Source organism: Hevea brasiliensis, chromosome 8 (genome assembly GCF_030052815.1).
Source record: "Hevea brasiliensis isolate MT/VB/25A 57/8 chromosome 8, ASM3005281v1, whole genome shotgun sequence".
Lineage (NCBI taxonomy): Eukaryota > Viridiplantae > Streptophyta > Magnoliopsida > Malpighiales > Euphorbiaceae > Hevea > Hevea brasiliensis.
Genome location: NC_079500.1, coordinates 20131747 through 20159426, shown reverse-complemented (window position 1 = coordinate 20159426; position 27680 = coordinate 20131747). Strand labels below are relative to the sequence as shown.

The 27680-nt window shown below is 30.7% G+C and overlaps 2 protein-coding genes across 4 annotated transcripts; one reads left to right on the top strand and one right to left on the bottom strand.

The window, feature by feature from the left end:
- The first annotated feature begins 6603 nt into the window (after nt 1-6603).
- On the top strand, nt 6604-10995 carry LOC110663978 (uncharacterized). Of its 2 annotated transcripts, none has more exons than XM_021823484.2 (3): nt 6604-7734; nt 9390-9860; nt 10631-10995. In XM_021823484.2, the coding sequence occupies exons 2-3, from the start codon at nt 9390-9392 to the stop codon at nt 10799-10801; spliced, it is 642 nt and encodes a 213-aa protein (XP_021679176.2). In that variant the 5' UTR covers nt 6604-7734; the 3' UTR covers nt 10802-10995. The 2 variants fall into 2 exon arrangements, with proteins under 2 accessions (XP_021679176.2, XP_021679174.2); XM_021823482.2 differs by having other exon boundaries at nt 6605-7730.
- A 3179-nt stretch (nt 10996-14174) lies between these two features.
- Nucleotides 14175-20222, bottom strand: LOC110663979 (uncharacterized). 2 transcript variants are annotated; one of them, XR_009150626.1, is made up of 9 exons: nt 19989-20211; nt 19272-19352; nt 18549-18669; nt 18364-18458; nt 16102-16173; nt 15672-15905; nt 15251-15496; nt 14688-14874; nt 14175-14469 (listed from the first exon to the last, which is right to left on the bottom strand). XR_009150626.1 is itself a non-coding variant. In XM_021823485.2 (9 exons), the coding sequence occupies exons 1-9, from the start codon at nt 20010-20012 to the stop codon at nt 14385-14387; spliced, it is 1008 nt and encodes a 335-aa protein (XP_021679177.2). In that variant the 5' UTR covers nt 20013-20222; the 3' UTR covers nt 14175-14384. The 2 variants fall into 2 exon arrangements, 1 of the variants encoding a protein (XP_021679177.2); XM_021823485.2 differs by having other exon boundaries at nt 15388-15496; nt 19989-20222.
- Between the last annotated feature and the right edge of the window lie 7458 nt (nt 20223-27680).

The following is a 27680-nucleotide window of genomic DNA, read 5'->3' as shown; positions in this document are numbered from 1 at the left end:
CTGCAATGAGGAGTTCAGCAATAGCTCTATCTGGGGTTCCAGTTTGGGTTTTGTAAGCATTTGCTGCCATGGTCATTTGCTGGAGCAAATTCAAGATGTTGTATTCAGACATACCATCTATGTTCCATTCATAGACAGTAGAGGCATTGAATTTAGACTGACTTAGGATTTCAGATCTATTTTCTATGCCTAAGTCTGGAGCTGTTATTGGGAGAGGTGTTGCTACCCGCGGCCAATAAAGTCTATTGATTTGTAAAGGTTTGAAGACTGAATTTTTTCAGTTTGGATGGGCTGTTTTTCTTGGCTTTGGACATCTGAATCTGAATCTTCCTCAATTATATTGACACTCCTTTGGGAGGTTTGAGGTGTTTCAGGTGCTACTGGAGTAGAAGTTGAAGCTTCTAGCCTAGTCTTCATGTTTCTCAAAGCTTGGATGAATTCAGAATTGTTGTTGTTTTGTAAATCTTTTTGACTGTTTTTGGAAACTTGGAATGGTTTGAAAATTGGGTTTTTCAATTTTGTATCCGACTTAGTTTCAATTTGGGAAACTGTTGCCTGTTGGTTTTGTTCCATTTTTTGTAATTGCTTACCTATGGTATGCAAATGGGCATTTGTAAAGTTATTCTGTAGAACAATGTTCTTTATATTCACAGAATCATTTTCATTTGGAATTTTGTAAGGAGCTGCTTCTACTATTTGTTTCAAGTGGGGAATTTTTACTATCCTAAGAGGAGGATGTTCAGATTTTCTACCATCTGAAATTTCCCATTCAGGAACTTTGTTTCTAACAGTAACTTTGTTTCTAACAGTAACAGGGTTAACAGATAATTTTTCTTCTGCTTTCTTTAGAAGAGCTTTTAGAGCCGCAATGAACTCTGATTGATTATCTTCTAACTCCTGTTGTTTAGGTTTTGTAATTTGAGAAGGTTTTGAAATTGGATTTGATTTTTTGAAAGTTTTTGGAGTTTTGGAAAACGGATATGAAATGTTATACTGTTTAGCATACATCTCAAACCAATCAAAGAAAAGAATATGAACTTTGTGTTGGTGTATAAAGTCATAATATTCCTTTTGAATTTCTTTCCTTTGATCATTGAAATTTTTGAAAAATCACATTTGCTTTTTATGATTTTTAGGAGAATAAAAATCATTATGCAAATATTGTTTGTCTACTTCAAATTCTTTTTCAAGCACATTAAGTTCATGGTTTACATTTTCTGTAATGGCTGAAAAGGTAGGAGAAGTAGGTTTTGACTCTGTTTGGGTTTCATCCTGAACAGACTCGTTTTGTAAATTTGAATAAACTGGATGTGGAACATTTGTAGAGTAATTTACGTTTTGTAAAGTGGATCTAGGTATTTCTGAAGTAGAAAACCTAGAAGAACTAGGTAAGTCTGAGGTAGAATACCTAGGCTGAATATTTTGTATTCCAATTGGTTTTGTAATAGGCAAACTAATGACAGAAGGTATACAAGACACTCTTCCTATGTCAACAGTACTGGATATTGAGGAATCATCTGGAAACCTAAGGCTTCTGTTAAAGCTAAGGCTGACTCTTCCATCGTCATACTGGGTTATTTGCCTAAGTTGAACGTTTGGCTCAACTATTTTTGAAGATTCTGGTTCTACTGCACCTTCTAAGATCCATTCTTCTGGTAGGGTTATGTCCTTCCACTGGATAGATCTAGGGATTACAGTGTTGGATTTTGTAAGATCAGTTTGTAAAAGCAAAGTTTCTCCTCTTTTACTTTGAAACTTATGTTTTGTAGCAAAAGCAGAAACCATAGCTTTGTAATGAATTTTGTAAATCAGTGCAAAAGGAATAGATCCTTCAAACATTTTGTAATTGTGAGTTTTGATTTGTAAGACAAGGGATTTTGTAATATTACTGTCATTTAACGAAACAGTAAAATTTGGATAGCAATCAAAAGATATTGGTCCACTGCACAAACTAGACTCGACTGAACAAAACAAAGAGTCCTGGAAGTTTATGAACCTAGTATCTCTAAGAACTGCTAGGATTGAGGTGTTCAACCCTTCTTTTATAAGCGGTTTAATTCCAACTTGGACTAAACCTATATGGATGTATTTGTATTGTTTTTCACGGTGTTTTTATAAGGATTTTTGAGACAAAAGAGAAATCGTCTCAAAGGGTTTTGTAATCTGAAGATCTCTCTCTTCAGTTTTGATTGAGTATAACATGTGGCAAATAATATTTTTAAAAAAATAATTTTATAAAAAAATAATATAAATAATTTTTAAATATTACATTTAATCATAAAATGTCTTAATTTTAAAAAATTAAATTTTAAAGAAAATAATAATTTAAATAATAAATGTTAAGTAGTATTGTAAATAATAAAGATAAATAAAAGAGAAATAAAAAAATAAATAATAATTAGTATTTATAAAAAAAATAAATAATTTTTAAATATTGTATTTAATTATAAAATATTTTAATTTTTAAAAATAAATTTTAAAAAATAATAATTTAAATTATAAATGCTAAGGTTGTATTATAAATAATAATGATAATTAAAAAAATTAAATAATAATTAATATAAAAGAGAGTATTTATGATTGATTATGAGATTATAAATTAATGGCTAATTTTTTTAAACTAATGACCATCAATAATATTATTATTATTATTATTATTATTATAAAAGGTAATATGTCATAAATAATATTTTTACATAAATAAATTTATAAAAATAATAATATAAATAATTTTTAAATATTATATTTAATCATAAAATGTCTTAAAATTTTAAAGAAAATAATAATACAAAATATAAATATTAAGATAGTATTGTAAGTAATAATGATAATTAAAAGAAAAATAAAAAATTAAATAATAATTAATATTTACAAAATAATATAAATAATTTTTAAATATTGTATTTAATTATAAAATATTTTAATTTTTTAAAATTAAATTTAAAAAAAATAATTTAAATTATAAATATTAAGGTAATATTATAAATAATAAAAAAATAAAAAAATAATTAATAATTAATATAAAAGAGACTATTTATTAAAAATGATACGTAATAAAAAATTTTTTAAAAAAGTATCATATATTATTTTCTTGGGGTATATTCATACATATCATTTTTTAAATGCAAGTGAAGAATAATTCAAAATGTTAAGCAATTGGACATACTAGGATCACCACTTTCGCAACCGGGGCCAAGAACTGAAAGAAAGTTTTTTTTTTTTTTTTTTTCCTTAACATAAATTTAGGATAAAAATAAAAGTTATTGTATTTAAAAAAAAAGTTATGAATACATAGTATATTATGACAAGAATTAAAATAATTTATATATGAAAAAGATTTTTTATAAAAAATATTTTTTAAAAAATATTTTTTATAAAAATATTTTTTATTATTTAAAGGCTTAGTTGAGTTGAGTTGAGTTAAATTAATAATTATGTATTTTTATATCTTAATAAAATTATCAAAATTTAAAAAATAAAAGTATCTTTATTATTTAAAAGAGAACATTATTTTTTAAAAAATAAATTAATTTTATTGAAAATATTTTTTGTTAGTTCATTTTCTTGAAAACTCCAAATATTAAAAAATATGAAAAATATTTTCTATAAACAAATAAAACCCAAATCAAAATATTTTTTTATCATCTAAATCAAAATAATGTATATATGCTTACATTTTATTAATTAAGAAAAATAAAAATAGGTGCCAATTAAGATTAAAAAAAAATGAGGAAGAGTACCATAGTAAGGAAAATTGGCTTCGCCTAACATAACTTGATTTTTGTAGTTGAAATTTTATCACTTATTTTGTAGACTCATATTTAAATAATTACTTCTCAATTTCCCCTTAAAAAAAAAAAATCAGCTTGCTTAAGTTCAGATGCATTATCAGAGCAATTTTCAAGCTCATAATATAAATGTTTAACTTAATAATTTGTGCACTCCATGCTTCATCAATGATAATGCCATTAATTAATAATTAATTGTCAATAATATACATATAATATATTAATATATATTTATTATATTATATTTATATTATATATTTTTCTATTATTTATTAAATTATTTTTTAATTTATATTTCTATTTATTATTAATATAATTTTATATATATCACATTTAGTCATCGCAACTGGTAAGGTATCCGCGAAAATCATTCTATTCAAATTCGAATCCGATTAATATTTTTAAAATCTGAACTCATCCCCAACCCGATTAAAATTTATTATCAACTATTCAAATCGGCCTCAAATATAATTACTATTACTAAAAAATATCTGAACCTGTTTAATTTTATATATTTTAATTATCTACATAAAAATTTACTTTTTATTAATAATTTATATTTTAATAATTTAATAATTTTATAAATATTTAAATTCTATTTTATTTAAAATAGATATATAAATTTTATAAATATTATTATAAAAAAATATATATTTTATATTTAATTAAATATTTATATAAATATATTCAGGTAAAAGAATACCTAATATATAAAATTTGAATCTGTCATGAATACTATTTTTCAAACCTGAACCTATTCCAAATTTGATTATATACTACTCAAACCCATCCTATTAAAATTCTAACATATCAAATACCTATAAAAACTCGACCTATTATCATTTCTATAAACATTCATGTGTTAAATGCCATTATTAAATACCATTAAGTATAATGCAATTTTGCAAGTGGTATAAAATTAATTATTATTAATAAAAAGCATATATTTCTTAGGATATGCCCAGTAGGAATACTCACAAAACATAGTTAGCTAGGTAATATAAAATTATTCAACATTTATCTTTTTTTTTTCTTCTTTTTAACTCAATTTTATTATTATTATTATTTTTCAATTAGAGTGACAAAATGAAGTCAATTACTGAAGTAGGTTTTGATATTAGAACTTAATTATAATTAATTTGGCTTGTATTATTATTTTTAATACTTTTAATTTTATGTTGGATCATATTTATGAGTCTCTAATTAGATAAAAAATTATTCATAATTATTTTAAATTATTCTCTTAATTTCTCTATATCAATTATCATGGCTTAAAATATTAAATTGTTAACAAGATATGATATAGTATTTTATATAAGATAGATATCTAATTATTTAGTTGCTTACAACAAAATGCTGTACAATATTTTAAACACAACACACATTATTCATAAGTTAAATACCATTAACTGTAATGCAACTTTGCTAGACCTGATATTAAAATTAATTAATATTAATAACAGCATACAATTAATTAATTTAGCCTATAATTTTAATATTTAATAAGGAGCTTATAATAATAATAATAATAACACACAATTTTTTAATTAAATAATGTTGTAATCATTTTCTTAAAATTAATAAAGAAAGATATAATATAATTATGGTTCATTTAATTAGCTAGAAATCTTCTAAACCAAAAGGACACAATGAAGGGAATAAAGGTGACCTTTGCAGCATCTGAAGGAGGCAAGCCAAGGTGATGCATTCATTTCAAATATTATGACAAAATGGTCAATTTTAATTCTAAATTCTCTTTTAATTAATTTTACTTTATAAATCAACTACATGAGGTTTTTTGCCCAATCAAATCAAATGGCCTTGATCTCAATCACATGGCAAATTGTATAATTTTGATACATTATCAAGAAAGAAAATAAGATAAATTATTATTTAGTATCTATATTTTAATAAAATTAATTATTTTATTTTTATATTTTAATGAAATTAATTATTTAATTTTTATATTTTAAAAGATATATTATTTAGTTATCATATTTTACTTTTGTTAAGATATATAGTCCCTTCGTTAATTTTTTCATTAGTCAATATTGATCAAACTACTATTTAGTCATTTATTTTAGTAAAACTAATTAGTAAAAATATCTATATTTTGAAAAAATATATTAGTTAATTCTTATAATTTGACTTTATTAATTATTTAATTTCATAATTATTTTTTATATTTAAATTACCATAATCCTCTCTCTCTCATTTTGATACAAGCTGTCTATATCAAAAAGTTAATCAATTTCTTTAAATTTACAAGTAATCCAGAAAAATTATTTTTCGGTTGAAAAAATATAAAAATAATATCTAAAAAATTAAAAATTTAAAAAATATATAAATTTAAATTTAATTTTCATATAATAAAATTTATATTTTCATTCAATAATATAAATATTATATTTTTTAAAATATATAAATCAACTAATTAATTTCAATAAAATATAAAATTTAAAAATAATATTTTTTAAAAAATATTATTAAGCTTAAAAAGTAATTTAAATAATATAAATAATAAAAAATTTAATAAAATAATTTAATAAAAATAAAATATAAAAACTCAATAATATATTTTTTAAAATATAAAAATTAAATAATTAATTTTATTAAAATATAAAAATTAAATAATAATTCCTAAAAAAAATCTAAATTATTCTCACTCAACAATGCCCACTTGTCTTAAAAATATATATATATATATATATATATATATATATATGGCCCACTTGACCTGACCCATCCACCCCAACCTCCGCTTTCTAGCTCATCTCCCGCAACTTATGCCATCCCTTACTCACTCCTTGACATATACACACATACAGACAATTCCTCTCTCACATCCCACCAAGTGCCCTCATTTCAAGTTTCACCTCGCCACTTTCCGCTTGAGCCACCAGTCTATACTTTCCGGCGTGAATTACAGTGCCTTCACCACCTCTAGCTCAACACTATACCGGACCTCTTCTCCTCTATTACGGACAGCTGCTCAAATGCCACATAGCTCTCTTTCTCCTTCAATAAAACCTAGTTCTTAGCTCCTTCTCATAGACCTACACAGTAAAAACATCAGCTCTTGTTGACTTCCAGACCCATCGATCCTAACAATCTCCTTGTTACTATCAACATCAACACATGACACCAACATTCTCACCCCTCCATCAACGCTAACCCACGAAACCCAGCTTCCCTTTGCCCAACAACAACAATCTCCTCGTTATCAATCTCTTTTTTTTTTTTTGGTCAAGATGTGCTGATAATGCTGCTGCAAATGGAGGTGTTGTGTTTGGTTATGTGGGGTTTGAGGGTTTTGTTGGTTATGCAAGTTGTCAGCTGTAATTGCTGCAATTGCTGGGTATTTATTTGAATTTCTAGAGTATTTTGAAGTTTAAGAAGAAAAAGGGGGATTAGGGATTTGGGAAGCAATTGAGAGAAGTACAGAAAGAGGGAAATAGGGAAGAGAGCGAGCAACGAGAGATTGAACGAATTACAAGAGAAAATAAGGATATTTTGAGGCTCCCATAAGGGTATGACTCGCTAAGGGCTAAAGAGTTTAATTTGACAAAATAGGGATGTTTTAATTAAATTTAAAAAAATAAAAATAACTAATTAATTTATATTTATTAGATAAAAAATTAAATATTTTTATTAATTAATAATTATATTTAAGCATTTTAATTTTAAATTACATATCTGTTAAAGATTAGCTCTGGCTTCGTAGTTGCTGCGACCTACCCTTAGCTGGTTACCACTTTCCCGATTCGAGAAAGGCCTCCGGCAACTGAAATATTCGCCAGAAAATCGCAGGCGGGAAGTAGATGCAAGAATCGACTCTGTTCCCATTCTTTCAAGCCTGTCCAGCCAGCATCTGCCCCTAGTTCCCTCAAACCCAACGACGAATGCGGACCGGTATTTTCACCGGAAACCAAGCGAATACATGTAGGTATACCGATTTGAAATAATTGCAGTTACATTGTTATACGCGGTGGTATTTTATCCGTGTAGTGGCTTTCCATGATTTTCAACAAGTTTGTTTCTTTATGGAGATTTTTTTTTTTTTTTTAACTTGGGCTATGTCTTGTGGAGTCTGGATTGCCTATTTGCATCCTAGTGAACCGTTTCTTTACGGCTCCTGGCAGAAAAGACATTTTTTAATCAGGAACTATGCTTGTTTTTATAGTTTATCTTGTATTTTAATCTCTTTCTGAACATACTTTCATCATTATAGTGATCATTTCTATTGTCTAGGTGGTTGAGGGTAATTTCTTTTCGTTTTAAAAAATAAATATCCGCTGGATTTTGTGTGTAAATTCAGATGTGTTGCTGATCAAATTGAAAATTAACGATTTTGATATTGATGTTGATGATGGGTTGCAGAATGCATATGTATTTGCTATTTGAGATTTCCAGTGGATGACTTGAAATTCTATAGGATATCATGGATAACATTGTCATATCCTATGAAATTCTGTAGGATATCATGGATAACATTGTCATATCCTATGTGGATTCAGTATGTTTAGAATTATGCTTCTGGCTTTGATTTTATGACCGGATTCAAGTTGAGGGATGATGACGTTTATTTTGCCATCCCTGATATTGTCTTAAAGGAATTGGTGTGGTCTTCTCTCTCTCTCTCTCTCTCTATTTTTTTGTTTTTTGAAGAAATGTTTGCTTGTATTGATGGGTTCCATTCTTCTAAAAATCAATGGTGAACTGAACCTTTTGGCAAGTGGTGTTTAGTGTTTATTGTGATTTTGAAGTTCTTTACCATGGATCTTGCTCATTGTTGGTTCTTACCATTTCTTAAAAATTTGATGACCTATCACTATTGTATCACAGGTTTTCTGAATATTTAGGCCCTGAAAGTTTTAATTAGGCCTACCAATTGTATGCTATTTCATAACATCTACTTGCCAATGTTATTAACTGGGTGTTTTGTACACACACTCTCTCTCTCTCTCTCTCTCAGGGTTTATTCTGTCTAAAGCTAATTGGAAGCGTGCAATATGTGTATATGAATTCCATGTTCATGAATCACATAGAATACTCTAATACTATCCTTTTTAAACAAATTAGAAGGTTCAACGTCTAGGTTTTAGTTTAGGGTTTATTATGGGGTTTTGGTGATTTAAAAATAAATTACAAGTTGCCTGATGCTTGATTTGATGTAGTTTTGATTACTATATTTTCTAAATTATTTTTTCTTTTCCTTATTTCTGTGATCATTTTTTGCCACAATTTGATATTTAATTGTTTTCTTTCTAGTTTCTAGACATGTAATGTTTGTGTATATATTTCCTCTGCTCTAGGCATACGAATGCTGCTGCATATATTTCCTTTGTTCTTGTAGGCATATAAATGTTTCTGTATAATGCCTCTGTTAATAGGTTTTTGTTTCTAGGTTGCAAGGTGAGTCTTTCATTTGACCTAATGAAGTTGGAGAAATCTATGACTTTGAAAGCCCTCTTTGTAGTTTGGATGTTTGTAAATTTTGTGGGCAATAGTTCAACTTGTAGGAATCTTGATACATCTGAAATAGATCTCACTTTATTGTGTTAATAGCTAAGTTTGTATTGCTTGTGGTTAAAATTACAGATGAAGATGGGTCCTGCTCCTAAACAACCTTCATTTTGTCTGAAATGGCCATGGGATGTTGAACAACATCCTAAAAATCCTAATGTATGCACCTTTGAGGTTCCTTGGCTATTCAAATCTTTTCATACTCTTGGGTCCATTGCTTTCAATTCACTGAACTCAATTGCCAAATCTTCAAATTCTTGGTTACATACCTTTAATGCTGTCAAATTGGATGCTGGAACAAGCCAAAATAACAGTTTGAAGTTGCAAAGAAAGCACTTAACTCTTGAAGAGCAAGGAGAGGCAGAGCAAAGAGCATTTGCTTCCGCACTAGCAACTGGGAAAGAGGCTACTGTGCTGGAGTTCTACTCACCTAAATGTAGGTTGTGCAATTCTTTGCTTAATTTTGTCCTGGAGGTCGAGAGCAGGAATTCAAGTTGGCTTAATGTTGTAATGGCAGATGCAGAGAATGAGAAATGGCTGCCTGAGGTATTCTACTTACCTTTACATTTTATTTATTGAAGTTGTTGGAGGTTGAAAATTTTAGGGGTGAAACTGAGAATTAGTGATTGGTTCAATTTTAATTGTTTTTGTCTATTTGATTGCATTGAACATGAACATTAAGATTATGGGTACATATTTTCAATTGTGTTTCTTGTTTTTCTCTTGGGTTCATGACATGTTAGCAATTAGAAGTAAATGATTACTCATTGTGTTGTCAAGGAAATAATTAGGTTTGATTATGCATAATAATTGCTTCAATGCAATGTGGCATTTTGCAAGCTAATTCTTTCATCAATAACTTGTAGAATATTGAATTTCACTTTGTTGGCACGTTGAGTTTGCAACGTGGATGATTAAGTTTATGTAATGATATAATTAGGGAATAATGGTTGGTATATCTTAATAATTGAGATCTTAGAATGGATGCATTTTTTCTCTTTCAATCCATTTTGTTAGGATCCATTCTAGAGGTTGGCTATGCAATGGAAACCCCAAGACTGCCTTAGTTACCAACACTTAATAATTCATAAGAATAAAAAAAGGGGGGTGATTATTGCTCTATTAGATTGAGTTGTACTGTAGGCCAATAATACGAAAAGCTACAACTAATAATTATAATGATTAAAACACTCGCCTTACTATATTGAGCATACTATTTATGTTTTTAAGATATCATTCTTGGATGATTTGAAGACATGAAGTAGACATGGTTTTTGTATGAAGCCTTGGTTGACTTTTGATATCAACTTTCGCAGCTGCTCCATTATGACATAAGATATGTTCCTTGCTTTGTACTGTTGGACAAAAATGGGAGAGCATTGGCAAAGACGGGTGTTCCAAGTAGTCGACTACATGTCATTGCAGGTCTGTCGCATCTTCTGAAATTAAAGCGTCCTCAGAGTAATAATACAATAACTAAGTCTTAATCCCAAACTAGTAGTGGTCAGTTATATAGATCATTTTTTCGGCATTCGCCCTCAGGACTAAATTGTATTTTGATCATCATAAATTACCATCATTGTATAATAGTCTTTATCAAGTCATCTAGGAGCGAGTTTTCCTTTTTCACCTTTTGGTTTATGATATTTTGGTCTTCAAAATACTTTTATTATTTGCATCACTTTTAGGCATTTTTGGTTTTATTTTTTGCATTTTGCTTCATAGAAAGTACTTTTTCTTAATCTATATCTTGTTAGAAAATAAATGGAACAATATAAAACTATAACTTACCAGTATATGAATTTCACTGCACATGAGAAGATAGAAACACAATTACAACCCAAAAAAGAAAATTCATAAAATTTCACTTTCATTTTCAGAGCCAATGCCAACCTTTCTCAGCTTTCACTTGCTAATCAACTTCAACTTCTTCCAAAATTAGGAGTGAGCTAAAAAACTGAAAAGTTGAATCGAAATCGAAGAATTAAACTAAAAAAAATTAATGTAATTGAACCAATAAATGTTAATGGTTTTTGGTTCCATTTTTAGATTTTCAATTTTTAAATTTACCAGTTACCTTGACCAATGGATATGATAGTACTGCTCTGTTTGTTTCACGGAAAATAATTTGTATCTTTATTTTGAAAATGGAAAATAATTTGTATCTTTATTTTGAAAAAAATAACTTATATATGGAAAAATATTTTTTATGGAAAATGTTTTTTAAAAAATATTTTTTATAAAAATATTTTTCTGGTTGTGATATTAAAATAATGGTATATATTTATGTAATATATGTATAATTACTTTTACATTTAATTAAGATTATTAAAGTCTGAAAAATAAAAAATAACATTATTTTTTTTTAAATGACTTAATTTTCGTTTTAATGAGTAAAATAATTTTTGTTAATTCATTTTTTGAGAAACTCAAACGTGAGAATGCGAAAAATATATTCTATGAAATAAACGGAGCCCACATTGTTTGCTTGATTGTTGCAAGACACTTAACTAAACCATTTATGTAACATATATATTGTATGAACCTAACTAGTATGAAAGGTTAACTACTCATAATGGTTTGATTAGGGTTTGAAATTTCTCCAATTGATTTAAAAAAAAGAAAAAAAAAAGACAATGGTTTGGGTAATTGAACCATGCTCACCTAGGGGTGGCCATCAGATCGAAACCAGCGGCTTCAGTTAAAGGTTCAGGAGGATCAGGATTAGAATCCATCAGTTTTGGTTCAATTGTAATTTTAATAAAAAAAAATTGATTTTAAAACGAATCAGTTCTAGTTTGATTTTAATCAAATCAATTTGATCAATTTCAGTTACGTTTTAATTTCTAATTAGACTAATCCGATTTCAAACCGGACCATAGCCAAATCTATCTATGCTCATCCGTGTCCAAAATGGCTTTCTCAAATATTGCCACTTCCATAGACTTTGCAGTATGAGCTACCATCATTTTCATCGGCGTGGCTACTATTGCAGAGGTGACATTCTCAACCCTCGACTCTACAACCGGACGGGAAAGCCCTACTAGATAATTGGTGGTGGAAATCCTGCACCACCAACCCATCTTCTCACTATAAGTGATATGATATATATATATATATATATATATTTTTAAATACAAATTCATTAACAATATCAAAACTTTAACCATTATATATAAATAATTACTGGGACGAGAGCTCAATCCTATAGATCAAATAGATAATTTATTATCATAGACTAAAAAATTTATTAATTTTTTGATATAATAATATTGGATCTTTCTACTTAAAAATGATATTGACAAAAGATTTTTTTAAAACTTGATGCATATGACAGTATACAAATGAGATCAAACCACTATACATTAATGGAGGAATAGGCCACATTATTAGACTTTATTTAAGATCTAAAATCTCTTACCAAATGAAGCTGATGATAATACTTTTATTTATAATAATTAAAAATTAAACCTTTAGAATAAAAGGGAGAACTATAAAATTAAGAAAAATAAATTTAAGATTTATCCAAAATAATAAATATGAAAACAAATTCCCAGTAATTGAGTAGAATAATAGCCATTGAGCCTGTAGAATAATAGTTTAGTATCTGTTTTATAATACAGGATATTAAAATTAAAACACTAAATGGTCTCCATTCCATTTAAGAATTTCTAAAAGAACAAAAAAATGCAAGCCAAACTCTAAACAGCAAAGTGAAAGTTTTTTTGGAATAAGATGGCAACAGTAGGGTATTTTTAAGTATTCAATTTAATTAAATTTTAATAAAATAAATTCAAGTAATAAATAATCAAAATTTTGATAGGTTTAAATTTAAAAATAATACTTGTGTTACATTTAAATTTTATATATTAAAAACTCAGTTATTTAAATTTGTTTATATACATAATTAATTAAATATAAAACATATTTTTTATAATAATATTTATATTATTATATTTTAAATACATAAAATTTAAATATTATAGTATTATTAAATTATTAATAAAAATAATTTCTTTTTATATAAAATATTAATTAAAACATATAAAATTAAATAAATTAAAATAGAATTAATGGATAATAATCAAAATTGAGATAAATATGAGTAATTTAAAAAGAATTTTAATTAAATCTGAAACAAATCTAAAAATTTAAATTATTAATCAGGTTCAAGTCTAAAGTCGAATAGGTAATTTTCGCTGTCATCGATTCTTATTCTAGAAAGTAACCACGTATAAAAAAAAATTAAAAAATAAAATATAATTGAAATTAAAATTTTAAAAACTAAATGTATAATATTTTAAGAGAAGAAATTAGTGAAGTTAAAAAAAAATGATTTTTTATTTTATTTTAAAAATAAGAAGAGAAATATTACTTGGTGCAGGAAAGAATTGTCACCATATTACTCTATGACTCGTATGAAGGTTAGCGGCACCTCAACAATCTGAAAAGCCTATTCATCATGAAGTACTCATTGAAATGGCACTTTTAACAATTCAGTTAACTAGACTAACCAACTGCTAGACGATGAATGAAATATCTCGGGAAATTAATTGTTCAAAAGCACCATAAACATCCTTTCAAATAAATAAATAAACATGCCTAATCAAATTTCCCAGCTAACGGACTTGTATTGATTCAGATATCTTTTTGCAAAATGAGCCTAGATGGAATGACAAAGTCTTGAACTGCTCAACTTCTTTTTGCAAGATCTATAAACTGAACAGATAATTACAAAAATAAGCCTAGTTAAACAAAAACATCTTTCCCTAACCCTCCAATTTGATTCAAAATAGACAAATATATATATGTGTGTGTGTGTGTATGTGTGAAAACAGCCTAAGAGGAACATTGTCAAGATGGAATATGCAACGTTTTTCTACAACTGACATTATGAAATAACTATCTTACATCCCATTTTACATTTCATTCATAAACAAGCAATTGATGCAAAAATGGGAGGAGCCACACACAAAAAGCAGCAGTAAAATCACCATTAACCATCAGGCATGCATATACAGGTACAATAAATGATCATTAAAATTCTGTCACAACCTTGAGTAAGAATTACTACTGCTCATCATCTGGCTGCTCCTCCCCAAGACCCCGTTGGGCAATTCTGTAATAAAGTATACCCATAGTTGCCATGCAGGCCCTGCACATGATTACATCAGTATTAGTAAAAGAACTAGTGAAGACAGATAATATACATCGATGGATTCATAATTATGATTCTTGTCACAAGTTAACCAAGGCAAATTCCTATTATAGATTACCGAGTTCATGCAATTCAAACTTTTGAAAAATTCCTATTATTGATCCTCATGTATAGATTATATGGTTCTTGTTTCACAAAAAAAGTGCAGACATTACATGATTGCTATAAAAAGAAGGATTTTTCTTGGATCCATTCTTGATGGTCTGTGATGCCTCACACGAGCTTCCGAGACATCATCTGTGTTTGATGCATCCTTATGTGGAGGTGCAGTTACCGGTAAAGTTGGTAATGCACTTGACCAGAACGGAAGCAATGCTCTAAGGAACTTATGGCGGAATGGACCTGCAATTGTAAGAGTTGGAATTTGAAAGTTGGACAGGATATGAAGCAATCAGCATAAAAAATTTAATGAAAAGCCATCAGTCTTGTGATATTCTGTGAAAGAGTGAAAGATGAATGGCCTTGTTAATTGCATCAAAATCTCTGATCAACATGCTGTAAGAATAAACAAATTGGAATAAATACAGGGCATGAACAAATTATACCAGGTGGCAGAGTAACATTATAATATGCCCCTCCCCCCCCCCCCCGAAAAAAAAAAAAAAAAAATCATTTGCCATGCTCCTCATGCTTGCTACATCACATTTATTGTTATTGATATTCTACTTAATCCATATGCCTGTATGTATGGAGTTTTTAATACATGAGATTGTCTTACATCCATATGATATTTTGACGACCATAGTAGGCATGGTAAACAGAATCTAATCTTAAGCTGGTAAAGTTGCTCCTGTAAAAATCTCACAAGCTCCACTGTCATTTGAACTTGCCTAAATACATAAAGTTTCCACTCACCCCTTCGACTGTACTTTTTACGATTCCCATCTTCATCATCTGCATAGTATGAAATTTCCGAATTCTGCCTTTCAACATGGATGCCACCCTTTCGTGTTGTAGCACCAGGCTGGCTTGCATAGCAATATTGCAAAAGAAAAAAATATAAGAAAATGAAAACAAAACAAGACAAATTGTACAGATACATATATGAGGGTGAGTATCAGGGTGAAATAACTGGAAAGAGAGAGAGAGAGAGAGAGAGAGAGAGAGAGAACGAAAAAGAAGAAAAAGAAAATTCTTACACCAGCAGGACTTGAGTTTTTCAAATAATTCCCTGCTGAACTGGGGCTATCTGGTATTGAAATTGTAGGAGGCCCAGTTCCAGTTGCAGATAAGTAATCTTCATCTATCTTTATTTCATCTTTTGTCACTGAAGATGATGAAGAAATGGTAACCAATGGATCTGAGACAAACGCAGGAGGCGGTGCTGGTAAAGAAACAGGATGATTTCCAAATAAGTTCTTTTCCAAACCAGTCTGCATGATGAAGAACAAAACTGCTCAAAACTTTATCTTAACGATGAAGTTTGGCATATATCTGAACAATGATCAAAACTGCTCAAAACTTTGGAGTAATACATTACTTGAGCAAAGCATTAATAAAGAGAACTTCAAGCTATCATTATTGCAAGGCAAGCATTAGTTTAGTATAACATGAAAGTATGAACTTTACTTGCATGATAGCCTCCTTCAGCTTTGAATGAAGACGAGATCCTGAATCTTTGACACTCTTGGGAGGCCATATCTGCACCGTCAAAGCACCAGATGGAAATAAATTGTAGCATACAAAAAACATCAGTGCAGCCAACTTCTAAACAACATTCATGGAAACTATTTTATTATATTTCCTTTTTTCCCCTTCCCTCTCTGTGTGACCAAAATGTATTCAGATATAAAGAATATAATGTCAAGGAATGACAAACAGCTTTGAGCAGATAGCAGAGCACTAGACACAGAATAAAGAAAAAGTATAACTTCTTTTAACCATTGAGTAGTCACAAAATGGAACTTTATGGTTTAAAATTGTTATATGCAAGATGCTCCTGCTAACCCGAGAACTTTTACCTTATATCATTAAAGCCACCTTCAACAAGAAATGCTTGAAAAATTAAAAGGAAACAGCTAAATGCAAACAACAACAAAATGGCTTGAACTAACAAGAAAATGTTGCAACCTTTTATTCTCCTGAAATGCCACAGAAAAACGTGAATCTTTCATTAAACACTCTCTCAGTCTTGAATCTGAAGAAAGAGGCCACATGTGATCAATCTATGTCAGCTGACAAGACCTTACATACAACCTCATTTTGTAATAAAGCACATATAAGCTGAGTGCTCAATCATTGCAACTTCCCAGCACCCCAAATTTCTAAACAATGCATGATCTAATGTCAGTATATGTAGACCCATGGTTCATCCTTCCCAGTATACATCCAAATGTTCTTTAGTAAAAGGTCCTTTGCAAAACTAGCTGAGAAATTCAAATCGTTCAAACAGTGAGAAGATGCAGGAAAAAACTATTTGTATCTGTCTTCTGATTTTCTTTACTGGGCATAGTTTTTACTGCAAATCATTTTTCAGCAGAAGTTGTTATAACAATAAGACTATATGATGCCATGTGAACTGCACCAAAAACAGTGGGTGCTGCTACTGGAGACAATTTGAATAACCTGATTTACAGCTACAAAGATATCTAAAAGAAAATAGAAAACAAAGGAATAAAGAAATAAATAGACAACATATCATTAAACTGAGCTTCTCAAGGGATCACATACTATCAGGCATCACAGCTGAGTGAGGGTACATCACAGATCCCTAGGGTATGACATCCCACATTGCAAAAGAAATGCATTACAGGCTGAATTTTTCAACTGAATGCTAATTCAAGAGAATTCACAGCCCTATTTGATTAGAAATACTAAATGACAACATCCCAGTGATCCAGTATTGGAAGATTCAAAATCTATTTAGGAATTATATTCACTGTAGAATTAGGAAGTTAAGAATTTTATTATTTAGGAATTCTATTATTTGTTTATTGTTATTTTCCTAGCTTAAGTTTGTTTAGAACTATTAATTAGCATTGGCTTAGTATTTGTTTCTTTTAGGTTATTCACAGCCCTATTTGATTACAAATACTAAATGACAAAACATCCTCGTGATGCAGTATTTGAAGATTCAAAACCTATTTACGAATTATATTTCACTGTAGAATTAGGAAGTTAAGAATTTTATCATTTAGGAATTCTATTATTTGTTTATTATTATTTTCCTAGTTTAACTTTGAGTGTTGGTTTAGTATTTTATTGTTTTAGGGTTTCCAATTCTAATGTAATTAGAGTTGTAAAACTCAGTAAATAGGTCTTGGTTTTCTATTATTTAGTAGTTTTGATTATCATGATATTATTGACAATTAAATAAAGTTTTTGAGAATTAGCTCTTTGGAGAATTTGTTTCTCTCGATTCCTTTGTTCTTCTTGTCCTAAATCACCTAGACATAAGGAAAAAGATGGAAGGTTGGCAAGAAGGTGTTGACTAAACTGCTTGAAACATTTGCACCAGGATGTTGCCAAGCCTTATTTTGCACTTAGTTTCTATATGTGTAGTGGACAAACCGCGTCCCTCACAACATTTTATTTTACACCTCAGTAATTATCAAAAGTTTTCCAGATATGATCTCTTTGCAAGACTGTCTCTTTCAATTTCCGTTTTCTAGTTCTTTGAGGCCCCATTAATCACATCACTGGCAAATTTTTAAAGTACCACCCTAACAAAGCATCATAAAAACCAAAAAAATTATTGCAAAATAATTTACTTTAGCACCTAGAAACTACTAACCATCACTAGAAACACCAGTGTGTAGAAATAGGAGAAATATGTAAATGATAAATGTATATAAATACTACAAATGACTTTCAAGTGCTCTTAAGCCTTACCGATGTGGAACATGAAGGACATACATATCCAGCTGGTGCAGTGTGCGGAGGAAAGCTCTTGATTTGGGAAACCAAACAATTGGTGTGTATAACATCTGCAGTGAATCACAAAAATAAAAGCATGTAATCTTGTGCATTTCACAGAAAATTTTGCAAGAGCACAGCTATATTGCAATAAAACATACGCAGGCAACCCAATCGGGTGGTTTGAGAATTATTCCCCTCTTCAAGCACAGATTGGCAGAAGCAACATGTTGGAGGCCAATCATACTCTCCATCTATTACCCACTCAGAGTAAGTACGAACCTACAAGTGGTGACAAAACAAGCATAGAGTAAGCCTAAACAAGCCCCACAGAAATTTTTTCTTTCTTGGTTACATACATCGAAGCACAACAGAAGAATATAACACAAAAGAGACACGTATATATGTATGTATATTGTAATTTGTACCTAAATCTTTTTACAATTCTGCAAATTTTGGGCAAACCAAGCATTTATTTTATAAATTGCTCCATTGTGTAGTTTTTTATCAAGAAATTTAATGCCAAATGTTCTGGAAAACACCTTGAGCTTTTAAATTCATTCATAATTTTATGCCTGACCAACATGTTCCCTTTTTTTCTAGTCATTCCCTCCTGAGTCCCAAAACCCTTTCACCCCTGTTAACCTCACCTCTCCAATCTTTCATGTTATTATGACTTTCTCTTCTCTTGCCATTCACGCTAAATCTAATTGCTTCTTTTACTTATTAAATATTTTTCACTTGTTGTTCTCCACATGTCAACACATCATTGCAACAAATAGCTTTAAGATGATCTCTTTTCATCAAGTAAATGAAAAAAAAAAAAAATCAGAGTGTAAACTACAATGCAACAACTAAAGAGATATAGAGTTTGATATAAATACCACACATATTTGATGCTCTGTGAAGCAGATACATTCCCCACAAACAGGAACCTTATGAACGAAACAATATAGTTTTGTAGCCTGAAACAGCAAAATCCACACACATCAATCCTCATATTTGACAAAAACAATCATTGTTGTCTCCTAACTCTCAATCATGACACTTCATAGTTTGCTACATCTAGAACTAACCAACAGAAAAGGCTACGAATAACCATAAAAGTTCAAGCTCCATGGCAAACATAAACCAATAGATTAATCCATTTTAGCAATAAAATAATCAATTACAATTAAATCTTAAAATGTAATGTACATGTTAATTAAAATTTTAGCAATTAAACAGTGCTAAAAGTTAACCCTCGACTGGCAAACACAATGCAAGTGAACAATCAGCACTGGGCTAGATGACTGGCCCCCAACTCTAGCTTCATGCCAAAAAAAATTGACAGTACCACACTACAATAAAACTAGAAACCAACAAAATGGCGACTAACATCTTCAATTCAGAGCGGCATTCAACAAGAAATTTCGAATTGAATTGAATTGCAAGCAATCAAAAATTAAATAAACAAAAACCACAAAATCACAGATCGAATTAGATTTCAAATTTGCGTCAAATACGACGTAACCAAGTAAATCAGATCTAAAAAGTCATCTAACAATCCCTCGTTACAAATTCAATCGAATCACAAAAGAAAAATAGCCAGAGAGAGGTACCTTGCGGCATTTGCAGACCACCATTGCAGAGAGAAATCGAGTAGGTGGAGAATTAGGCTATTGTGTAGTCTATAGAGCTAGAAATGGAAATTCGTCTTAGGTTTTAAAGGATCGGAGAGAGATAGAGAGATGATGAGAGATCTGAATATGAGAGAGGAAAAAAAAATTAATGGTGACTTTGTGACTGTTGAAGAGTGTGTTGCTAATTTTTCTAAATTTTCAGTTAATTGCGTTAGTCGGAACTCAGGGGCGGCCACGGTTTGGTTTTGAATTAAAATCGAATTGGAATTGATTCGGTTAAAATTGAATTAAAATCGGTCAAAATTGGAATTGGCTTCGAGCCGAATCGAAATTGTCCTTCTGCGGTTTGGTTCAGGTTCATATTTTTTAAGAACCGTGAATCGACGGTTCTGAACCGGATTGAACCGATGATTTCGAACCAGATTAAATTGGCGATTTAAATATAAAAAAATTCAATAAATATGTTACGTCACTCTTAATTTATTTATATATATCATTAATTCTCTACACAATTATTCTCTGTATTTTCTTCAATTCTTAATATTTTTTCAATTTTTCTCAAATTCTCTAAATAATTATTTTTTATACTCATTTTAATTTCCAATACTCTCTTAATTTTCCTACTTTATTATTTTATATACTTACTGAAATTTTTAATATTATCTCAATTACGTTGTTATTACTTTAAATCTTCAATAAAATTTCCAATACCCTCTATTTTAATTTTTTTTTCTCTTTTATAATTTTTAATTATCAATTATTATATAATTTAAAAAAAAAGGCAAATAATAGAACTAGAAATTTTTATTCCTCTAAATCCTAGAGGGATATATAGGCAAAATTAAGTTCATACACTTTTTATTAATTTCTTTAAAAAAAATTAATTTCATCTCTAATTTTTTTAATCAGGATTAAGTCTTTTTTTATTAAATTTTTCTTAAAGATAAATTATTTTCTTTCTTTTTTTTTTCTTATTTTATTTTGATTGAAAGATTTCTAAGAAAAATTAAAATATTTTTATAAATATAACTCAAATTTTGAATCAATAAAATTTTTCTCTAATTTTTTTGTCTAAACTACCCTTAAACCATCCTTAAACCACTTCCAAACGGTCCTCCAAACTGTTTTGAACCGTTCTTTTTCGAACCGCTATTCAAACCGTTTTAAACCGGGGCTCAAACCGGAACCGGCAGTTCAGGAATCGTCTTCCAAACCGTCCCCTGGCGGTTTGGTTCAGGTTCATGATTTCATTGAACCTAAACCGTCGGTTCCTGAACCGTAGCCACCCCTAGCCGGAACATGAACATTCCATTTTTTTTAATGGAAAATAAATTTATTGTACCTGGGCCTGGGTTTGGCCCAATAATTTACTTACTGTTTGGACTTGGAGCATCGAATGCGTTTGAAAGCCCATTAAAGAGACCTAGCTGATTTTTGGTTCCTCGGTGTTCCTGATATTTTCTTTCGTTTGCCTTGTTTTTTTTTTTTAGTTTCCAATTTTGGAGTTGTAGTGTAACTCTTTGGATAGGGCTTTTGTTGGATCTCTTAGTGGCTGCGATGCACCGGAGATCTGGATTGATGGTTTCAATCTTCAAGTCTTTAGGCGTCTCCCTAAATGGTGTTGTTCAATCTATGATCACCGATTTCTAGGCTATAAAAGAATGAGATGCACAAGCTATACCAAAGCATTCTCAGTTCTCTAGCTATGGTTCTTTGCTCTTCCTTAACGGTAACTAGCTTTCCTTGCCTGCCATTATCTAGGGGTTGCTCATTCTTTCTTCAAGGAGTTTAAGTTTGGCTTTGGGTTGAATATTTTAATATTTTTTATCTTTTAAGTGTATGTTTGCCATCGAGTTTGGGAGGCCAAAATTATTTTTTAAAATAAAAGTATAATTTTAGATGTTAAAAAAAATAGTTTTAAAAAAGTTATTTTGTTATTTTAGTGTTTTCATTACTAAAATTTATCAAATTTAATTTTAAATTATTTTTGAATACTCTCTGACTAGTATATTTAAAAATAATTTTCTTAATAGCAATTTTAACAGTAATGCCAAATAAGTCCTAAGCTCCATAGCTTTATACTTTAGTAGAGTTTATGACCTCCCTCTAGCAATAGGTGGTGATACGTCTAGCAAAACTCGATTTATTATTGTTTTCTTTACTGTGATAATTGTGGCTTTACCACTTGTTTTTGCACCCCATTAGGCCTAGGGTTTCATTTAAGTGGTCTTGGACCTTCTTGTTTTTTATTGGGTTGTTAGAGTTTAGCTAGGTCTATTGTGTAGTTGGGTTTGAACCATATACTTAAGATTTCATCTATTAATCTTATTTTCAATAATTGGAAAAAAAAAATTATTCTATTCAAGAGCACAAAAACCATATTTTATAATTAAACGAGTCTTTTATTGGCATGTTTAGGAAGGGTGTAAAATGAGAGGAATGAAAAGATTCTATTTTTCTCTTGTTTGTAAAGAAAGAAAAAGAAAAACATAATAAAATTATCTTTTAGGTGGTATTACTTTTCTTCTAATTTTAGGAGGAAAGTGAGGTGGAAATGATTAAAATGATTTTTTCTTTGTAAAGTAATTTCTTATATAAAACATAATAAGAGATATTTGTATATTTTTTTTTTCAATGAATAATATTTTAAAATATTTATCCTTTCATTTTCCTTCTTCAATTAAAAAAAAACAAGGAATTATTTTTTTACCTCCTTTAATTTTCACCTTATTTTCTTTCCTTTCAATTTTAATCATTCCTTTTTTCACTCCCAAACATAATTTGTATTTTTAAGTGTTATTCTATGTTACTCGTTGGCTTTTCTTTTGGTTTAATATTATTTTGGTTATATATCTCCTAATTAAAAATAAAGTATGATCATTTTCTATTAATAAATTAATTTATCATTTCTATTCTTAAAAAAAAAAACCAACAATATGTAAAACTAAGCCTATATGGAAATGTTGATAGCAAACTTTTTCTCAAAAAGTCATCAACCATTCCCAATCAGATGAAGCCTTTAACTTTATTCTCTATCATTTTCTTACACTCCGTCTAGTGGATTCACTTGTCCAACTTTTGGATTGATCTAGGTGATTGACCAATTGTCTCGTTGCATTGGCAGGATAAACTCTCATAAGCCAAGTAAAGGGTGGCAATCTAACCATTCAAATTCTAGATATCATTAGCTTACTCTAGCTCTTATCCCTACAAATCTTAGATTTCATAAGCTTGCTTATATTCAATCTCTTTCAGTCTTCTCACTTTCTCCATCGAAAGTACTTTGCCATCAACCTTCTACTTGGTGAGGGAAAAAGTAACCTTGGCAGTCGAAAATTTATAATAAAAGTTTTGCAAGGTCTCCAAATTACTGAGGTAGTCTTGTATAATTTCTTTTCAAGCTCTCCACCTTAATTGTCACCTCAACATGGGCTTATTGTTAAGCCTGTGCTAACTCTTGTTTATGCTTCTCCTCAATCGCAACTAACATTATCCCAAGCTAAAAAGACTTCATCATTGACTGATGGCATAAAAAAAAAGGAGATAGCTAAAACAGACTTTATAAAGATAAAAACACTTGACATTCTTGAGATTTTGCATTTATCAATTAAGCTCCAGGCCCTTTTCACATCAAGCATTTTTCCTTTTGTAGTCCTTTAGCTTTGAGAGTAAGCTGCCATCACTTTGAAACATTTTTTTTTTTTGCACAATAGTTAATTTTTATTCCTTTAAGTTTTATTGTCATTAAAATAAAGTTGATTGGAGCTATATGGGGTCAACAATCTCCCTCCTTTTAATGATGATAAAGCTTGGAATATCAATGAAGTACATGTAGTATATCTCCATATCAAGCAAATTTTAAAATCATTATATATGCTCCCTTCAATATATGCTTTATAAAAAAAAATGCTTAAAACTTAATCATTTTCAATAAACATAAGGCAAGTCAATTTTAAAGCATATCCAACATACATGACATAAGGCATAAAGAAAATATTATATCATAAGTCAAATGTCATCTTTACAAAATCATAGATGTCATATTCAGCCCATACAAAAGTTTTACATAGTAAGCATAATTAGCATTAAGAGCTGTGCCAAAATAAAAGTCATGTCAAAATAAGCATTCTAAGGTATTATAAGATCAAAAGTATTACTCCTAGCATCATTTCCAAAATACTTCCCCTTTTTGTCATCAGCCAAAAAGAGTAGTATACTCACATAAAAATCAAAAGCTAAGTGTCAAAAGTTAAGGATGAAAACAACCCAAGTTAGGCAAGAAGGACTATGATGGCAAGAGAAGTCCAGAAAGCTAGAGGTTAAGGGACTAGGTTTGGCTTACGGGTCCTCCAAGTGGAGGAGTCTCAAATGCAGGCTGGTTTCTCATACTTCTCCTAAGAAAATTCTTTGCATATTTAGGACCAGTCATGTACCACATCTTAGTTTTATGTCCATGTACTAGCTCTAAAGAGTTGGAAGGCATCCCTTGAGATGGCATAAATGAAGGTTAATGATAGGATCTTTAGCTGCATCCCTTTAAAAACTAGCATGCCGCTTTATAGCTAAATCCTTTAAGAGCTTCAAATCTTTCTCCAAGTTATTGATTTTATCCGCATTCCTTTCTAGAGTAGCCTATTGAGATTTTGCAATAGAGGTACAAACATTTTGTATAAAGGCCTCAAGCATTTCTTTGTCCAATGAGGCTTGAGCCTTCTCTGTCTTCATGCCATTAAGAGTTTCTGTTGCATTGGCTCTTTCATCTTCTTAATTTTCACTTGCATTCAACATAACAAATTGTTTTCCTTTTGCACCTCTTTTAGCCTTCCTATCCTCTTGATCGTGCTCCTCACTTTCCTCATTTCTTTCAAAAAGTTTTGCTTAAGAATCCTGTCGCAATGGATTTTGCGGTCGCCTGGACGATCACTCACCGAAGTGGGAAAGAGTGAGGAGTCGCCACCTTAGTTTTGAGGGAAACTAAAGAAAACCATTTGAGAAGTTAAATTAAAAATGAAACCACTTCGAAACAGAGATTCTAAGTTCGGGGTCCGTAAACGGGTGGGGAAGGTGTTAGGCACCCCACCTCGTCCCTTAATAAAGGTAAGTAGATTTAATTCCGCGTCCTTTATAAATTAGTTAGGAAGGCTTAGACGGCAATGTTAATCCTTTTGGTAGAAGGAATATTTGATTTTTCACTAAATTTGGATCACCCAGATACATAAGTAAATGAGACAACCTTAGTGAACGGGTGTGAGAATCGGATAAGAACTCTCCTCCGATCTCTTTTAAGTTGTTTATTAAAATCTTGAGAGGAGACCGGATAAGAACCCTCCTCCGATCTCCTTTAGAGTTATTTATTAATGTTTTGAGTTGAGACCGGATAAGAACTCTCCTCTGATCCCTATTTAATGTTTTGAGTTGAGACCGGATAAGAACTCTCCTCCGATCCCTATTTAATGTTTATTAAAATTTTGAAGGGAGACCGGATAAGAACTCTCCTCCGATCTCTTTTTACGTTTATTAAAATTTTGGATTGAGACCGGACAAGAACTCTCTTCCGATCTCTTTCAGATTAACAGGAGCCTGGAAGGGATTTCTCCGATCTCCCGGATTTTTAATTTCAACTTCATGACATAAGAACCAAAAGCTAAGGATTCTGGCGTTCTAAGATGCTGGGGATAAGGCTTCCCGATACCTTTTGACTAGATAGGGAAAACTAGACTTGATTTACCGACCTTCCATGCGTTCATTTTACCAATATCTATTAATGACCGATCTACTCTGTTTCGTTTACTTTGGTCTTATTCCACTTTATGACATCTTTGTCGAATTGCTATTTACGTTGGCCTAATAGTTTGGCTATCTTCCTGACGTGTTATTCATGTTCTCTCTTTTAAAAGAGACCCCTAAGTTGCAGTTACCTACGTTTACCCAACCATTTACATATTACTAGGAGTTAGAAAACTTGCTTTCAGAAATGACGGAGATCAATAAAATGAACTGATCACTAAAAGATGATTTGAGAGTGACTTTCTTTGGGGATTGCTTGTGCAGAAGTGATCTTGAAGAAAATAGTAGACGTAAGAAGAACAAGGAAAATGCGGAAAATAAACGTAGATACTTAATAAAACAGTAGCATGAACTCTTACAATAACATTTTTCTTGGGTTCTCTTGTACAAAATAACCTTGAAGAAAGTTGCGGATGTATGAAGAACAAAGAAAGTGTGGAAAATAACGTAAACAGCAATATGGACTCTTACCTGTGAGGAACCGGATCTACTAAAATAGTTATGGGGTGGCAAACAGGGATAAGACCACCGATTAGCCTGAGGGCGGTGTTCTTCGTGAACTGGAGAGTACTTAGCTAAAATGCAATCAGATCAAAAGAAACGAGTGATATTGAGCTTGGACAGTGAAAACAGAGATAATAAAAGGCAGAAAGTGAGAGTATGACCAGATAATGAACAAACTGGAAATGTAGAATTCCAGTATTCAGAATCTCTTCAAGAAAACACTTCAGAAAACTAGTTTCAAAAGTCTTTTTGCTCGATACTTCTAAATAGCAGAGTAACAAACTAAATGAACTTTCAGAGTTCCTCTGCTATAATAACAACCTCTTGTCTATTTTTCCGTCCGTCCCTTGAACAATTTTTATGCAGGTATTTATAGGAATCGGGTTCTCTTCGTGAAGGGTCAGGATTGATTTTGAGGAAGATGGAGGGTCAAGATTTCGAAGGACATGATCGGAGGTTCAGGAATTAAAGAGAATCAAAATGAATGGTTGAGATCACTCTTCATAATATTTGTCCTTTTCTTCTTTCCATCCGACGGTCCCAAATTTCCTTGTTCGAACGATTCGAGGGCTAAGAGCGAAAGACGCCGTATTGTCGTCTTCTCTCTTGATCTAAGGGTTCCGGGTTTGTCCTTACAAGTAGGATCAACGGTGGAGATTGGAATGTACAAGACTGTCATGACATACCCTGGCACCTGTCAGTATTGCGGGCGATTCTTAGGCGTGCGGTGGAGATCTCGTCTGCAACGCCTTAACTACCTCGGCCCGATTACGACGGTTATTGGAATTTGTCTTATTCTTTTTGCCTATTGATCCCTCCTCTTCTCGATCTCTTTCACATGTTCTTTCCGACCTTTCATGCTGGTCTCCCACCTTCCGATCTATTATTCCGATCTCTCCTTTTCTGGTCCGTCTGGTCAAAGCATTAATTGTCCCTCGATTCCCGCCCGCCGTTTCGCTTAGCAATAAATGCTCATTTTCCCCTATATATACCCACGCGGAGACAATTTCTTCATCTGACTTTCCTCTCTTCCTTTCTTACTTACCCTGTTCTAGCTGCTCCGGTGGAAGTTCTGGCTATAACTGTGGCTTTGATCTTTTTCCGATGGACTCCTTTACTCACCGACTGAAAATTTACGATCCCGGTGATCGCATGACCTTAACTTACGATGGTGAGAAGCTGGATTTGACCGATCTGTATTGCGGACCTCGGTTGTACCGATCTCGAGTCGCTCAACCGAGTTCATTACGCTTCTCATCGCATTGGGTGTTCCGGCGTCTTTCCTCCACATTGGGTGTTCGACGGTAGTCGGTTTCGAGTGGTAACATCGGTGACGATGTCTCTCATCTTCATGGGAGTCATAGTCACCCCATCTGAGCT

Coding starts and splice junctions, on each gene's coding strand:
- LOC110663978 (XM_021823484.2), top strand. CDS start 9,390: ATGAAGATGGGTCCTGCTCCTAAACAACCTTCATTTTGTCTGAAATGG. Junction 9,861..10,630: donor ATGAGAAATGGCTGCCTGAG/GTATTCTACTTA, acceptor CAACTTTCGCAG/CTGCTCCATTATGACATAAG.
- LOC110663979 (XM_021823485.2), bottom strand. CDS start 20,012: ATGGTGGTCTGCAAATGCCGCAAG. Junction 19,353..19,988: donor TGGTCTGCAAATGCCGCAAG/GTACCTCTCTCT, acceptor TTGCTGTTTCAG/GCTACAAAACTATATTGTTT. Junction 14,875..15,387: donor TAAAAAGTACAGTCGAAGGG/GTGAGTGGAAAC, acceptor TTACAATTGCAG/GTCCATTCCGCCATAAGTTC.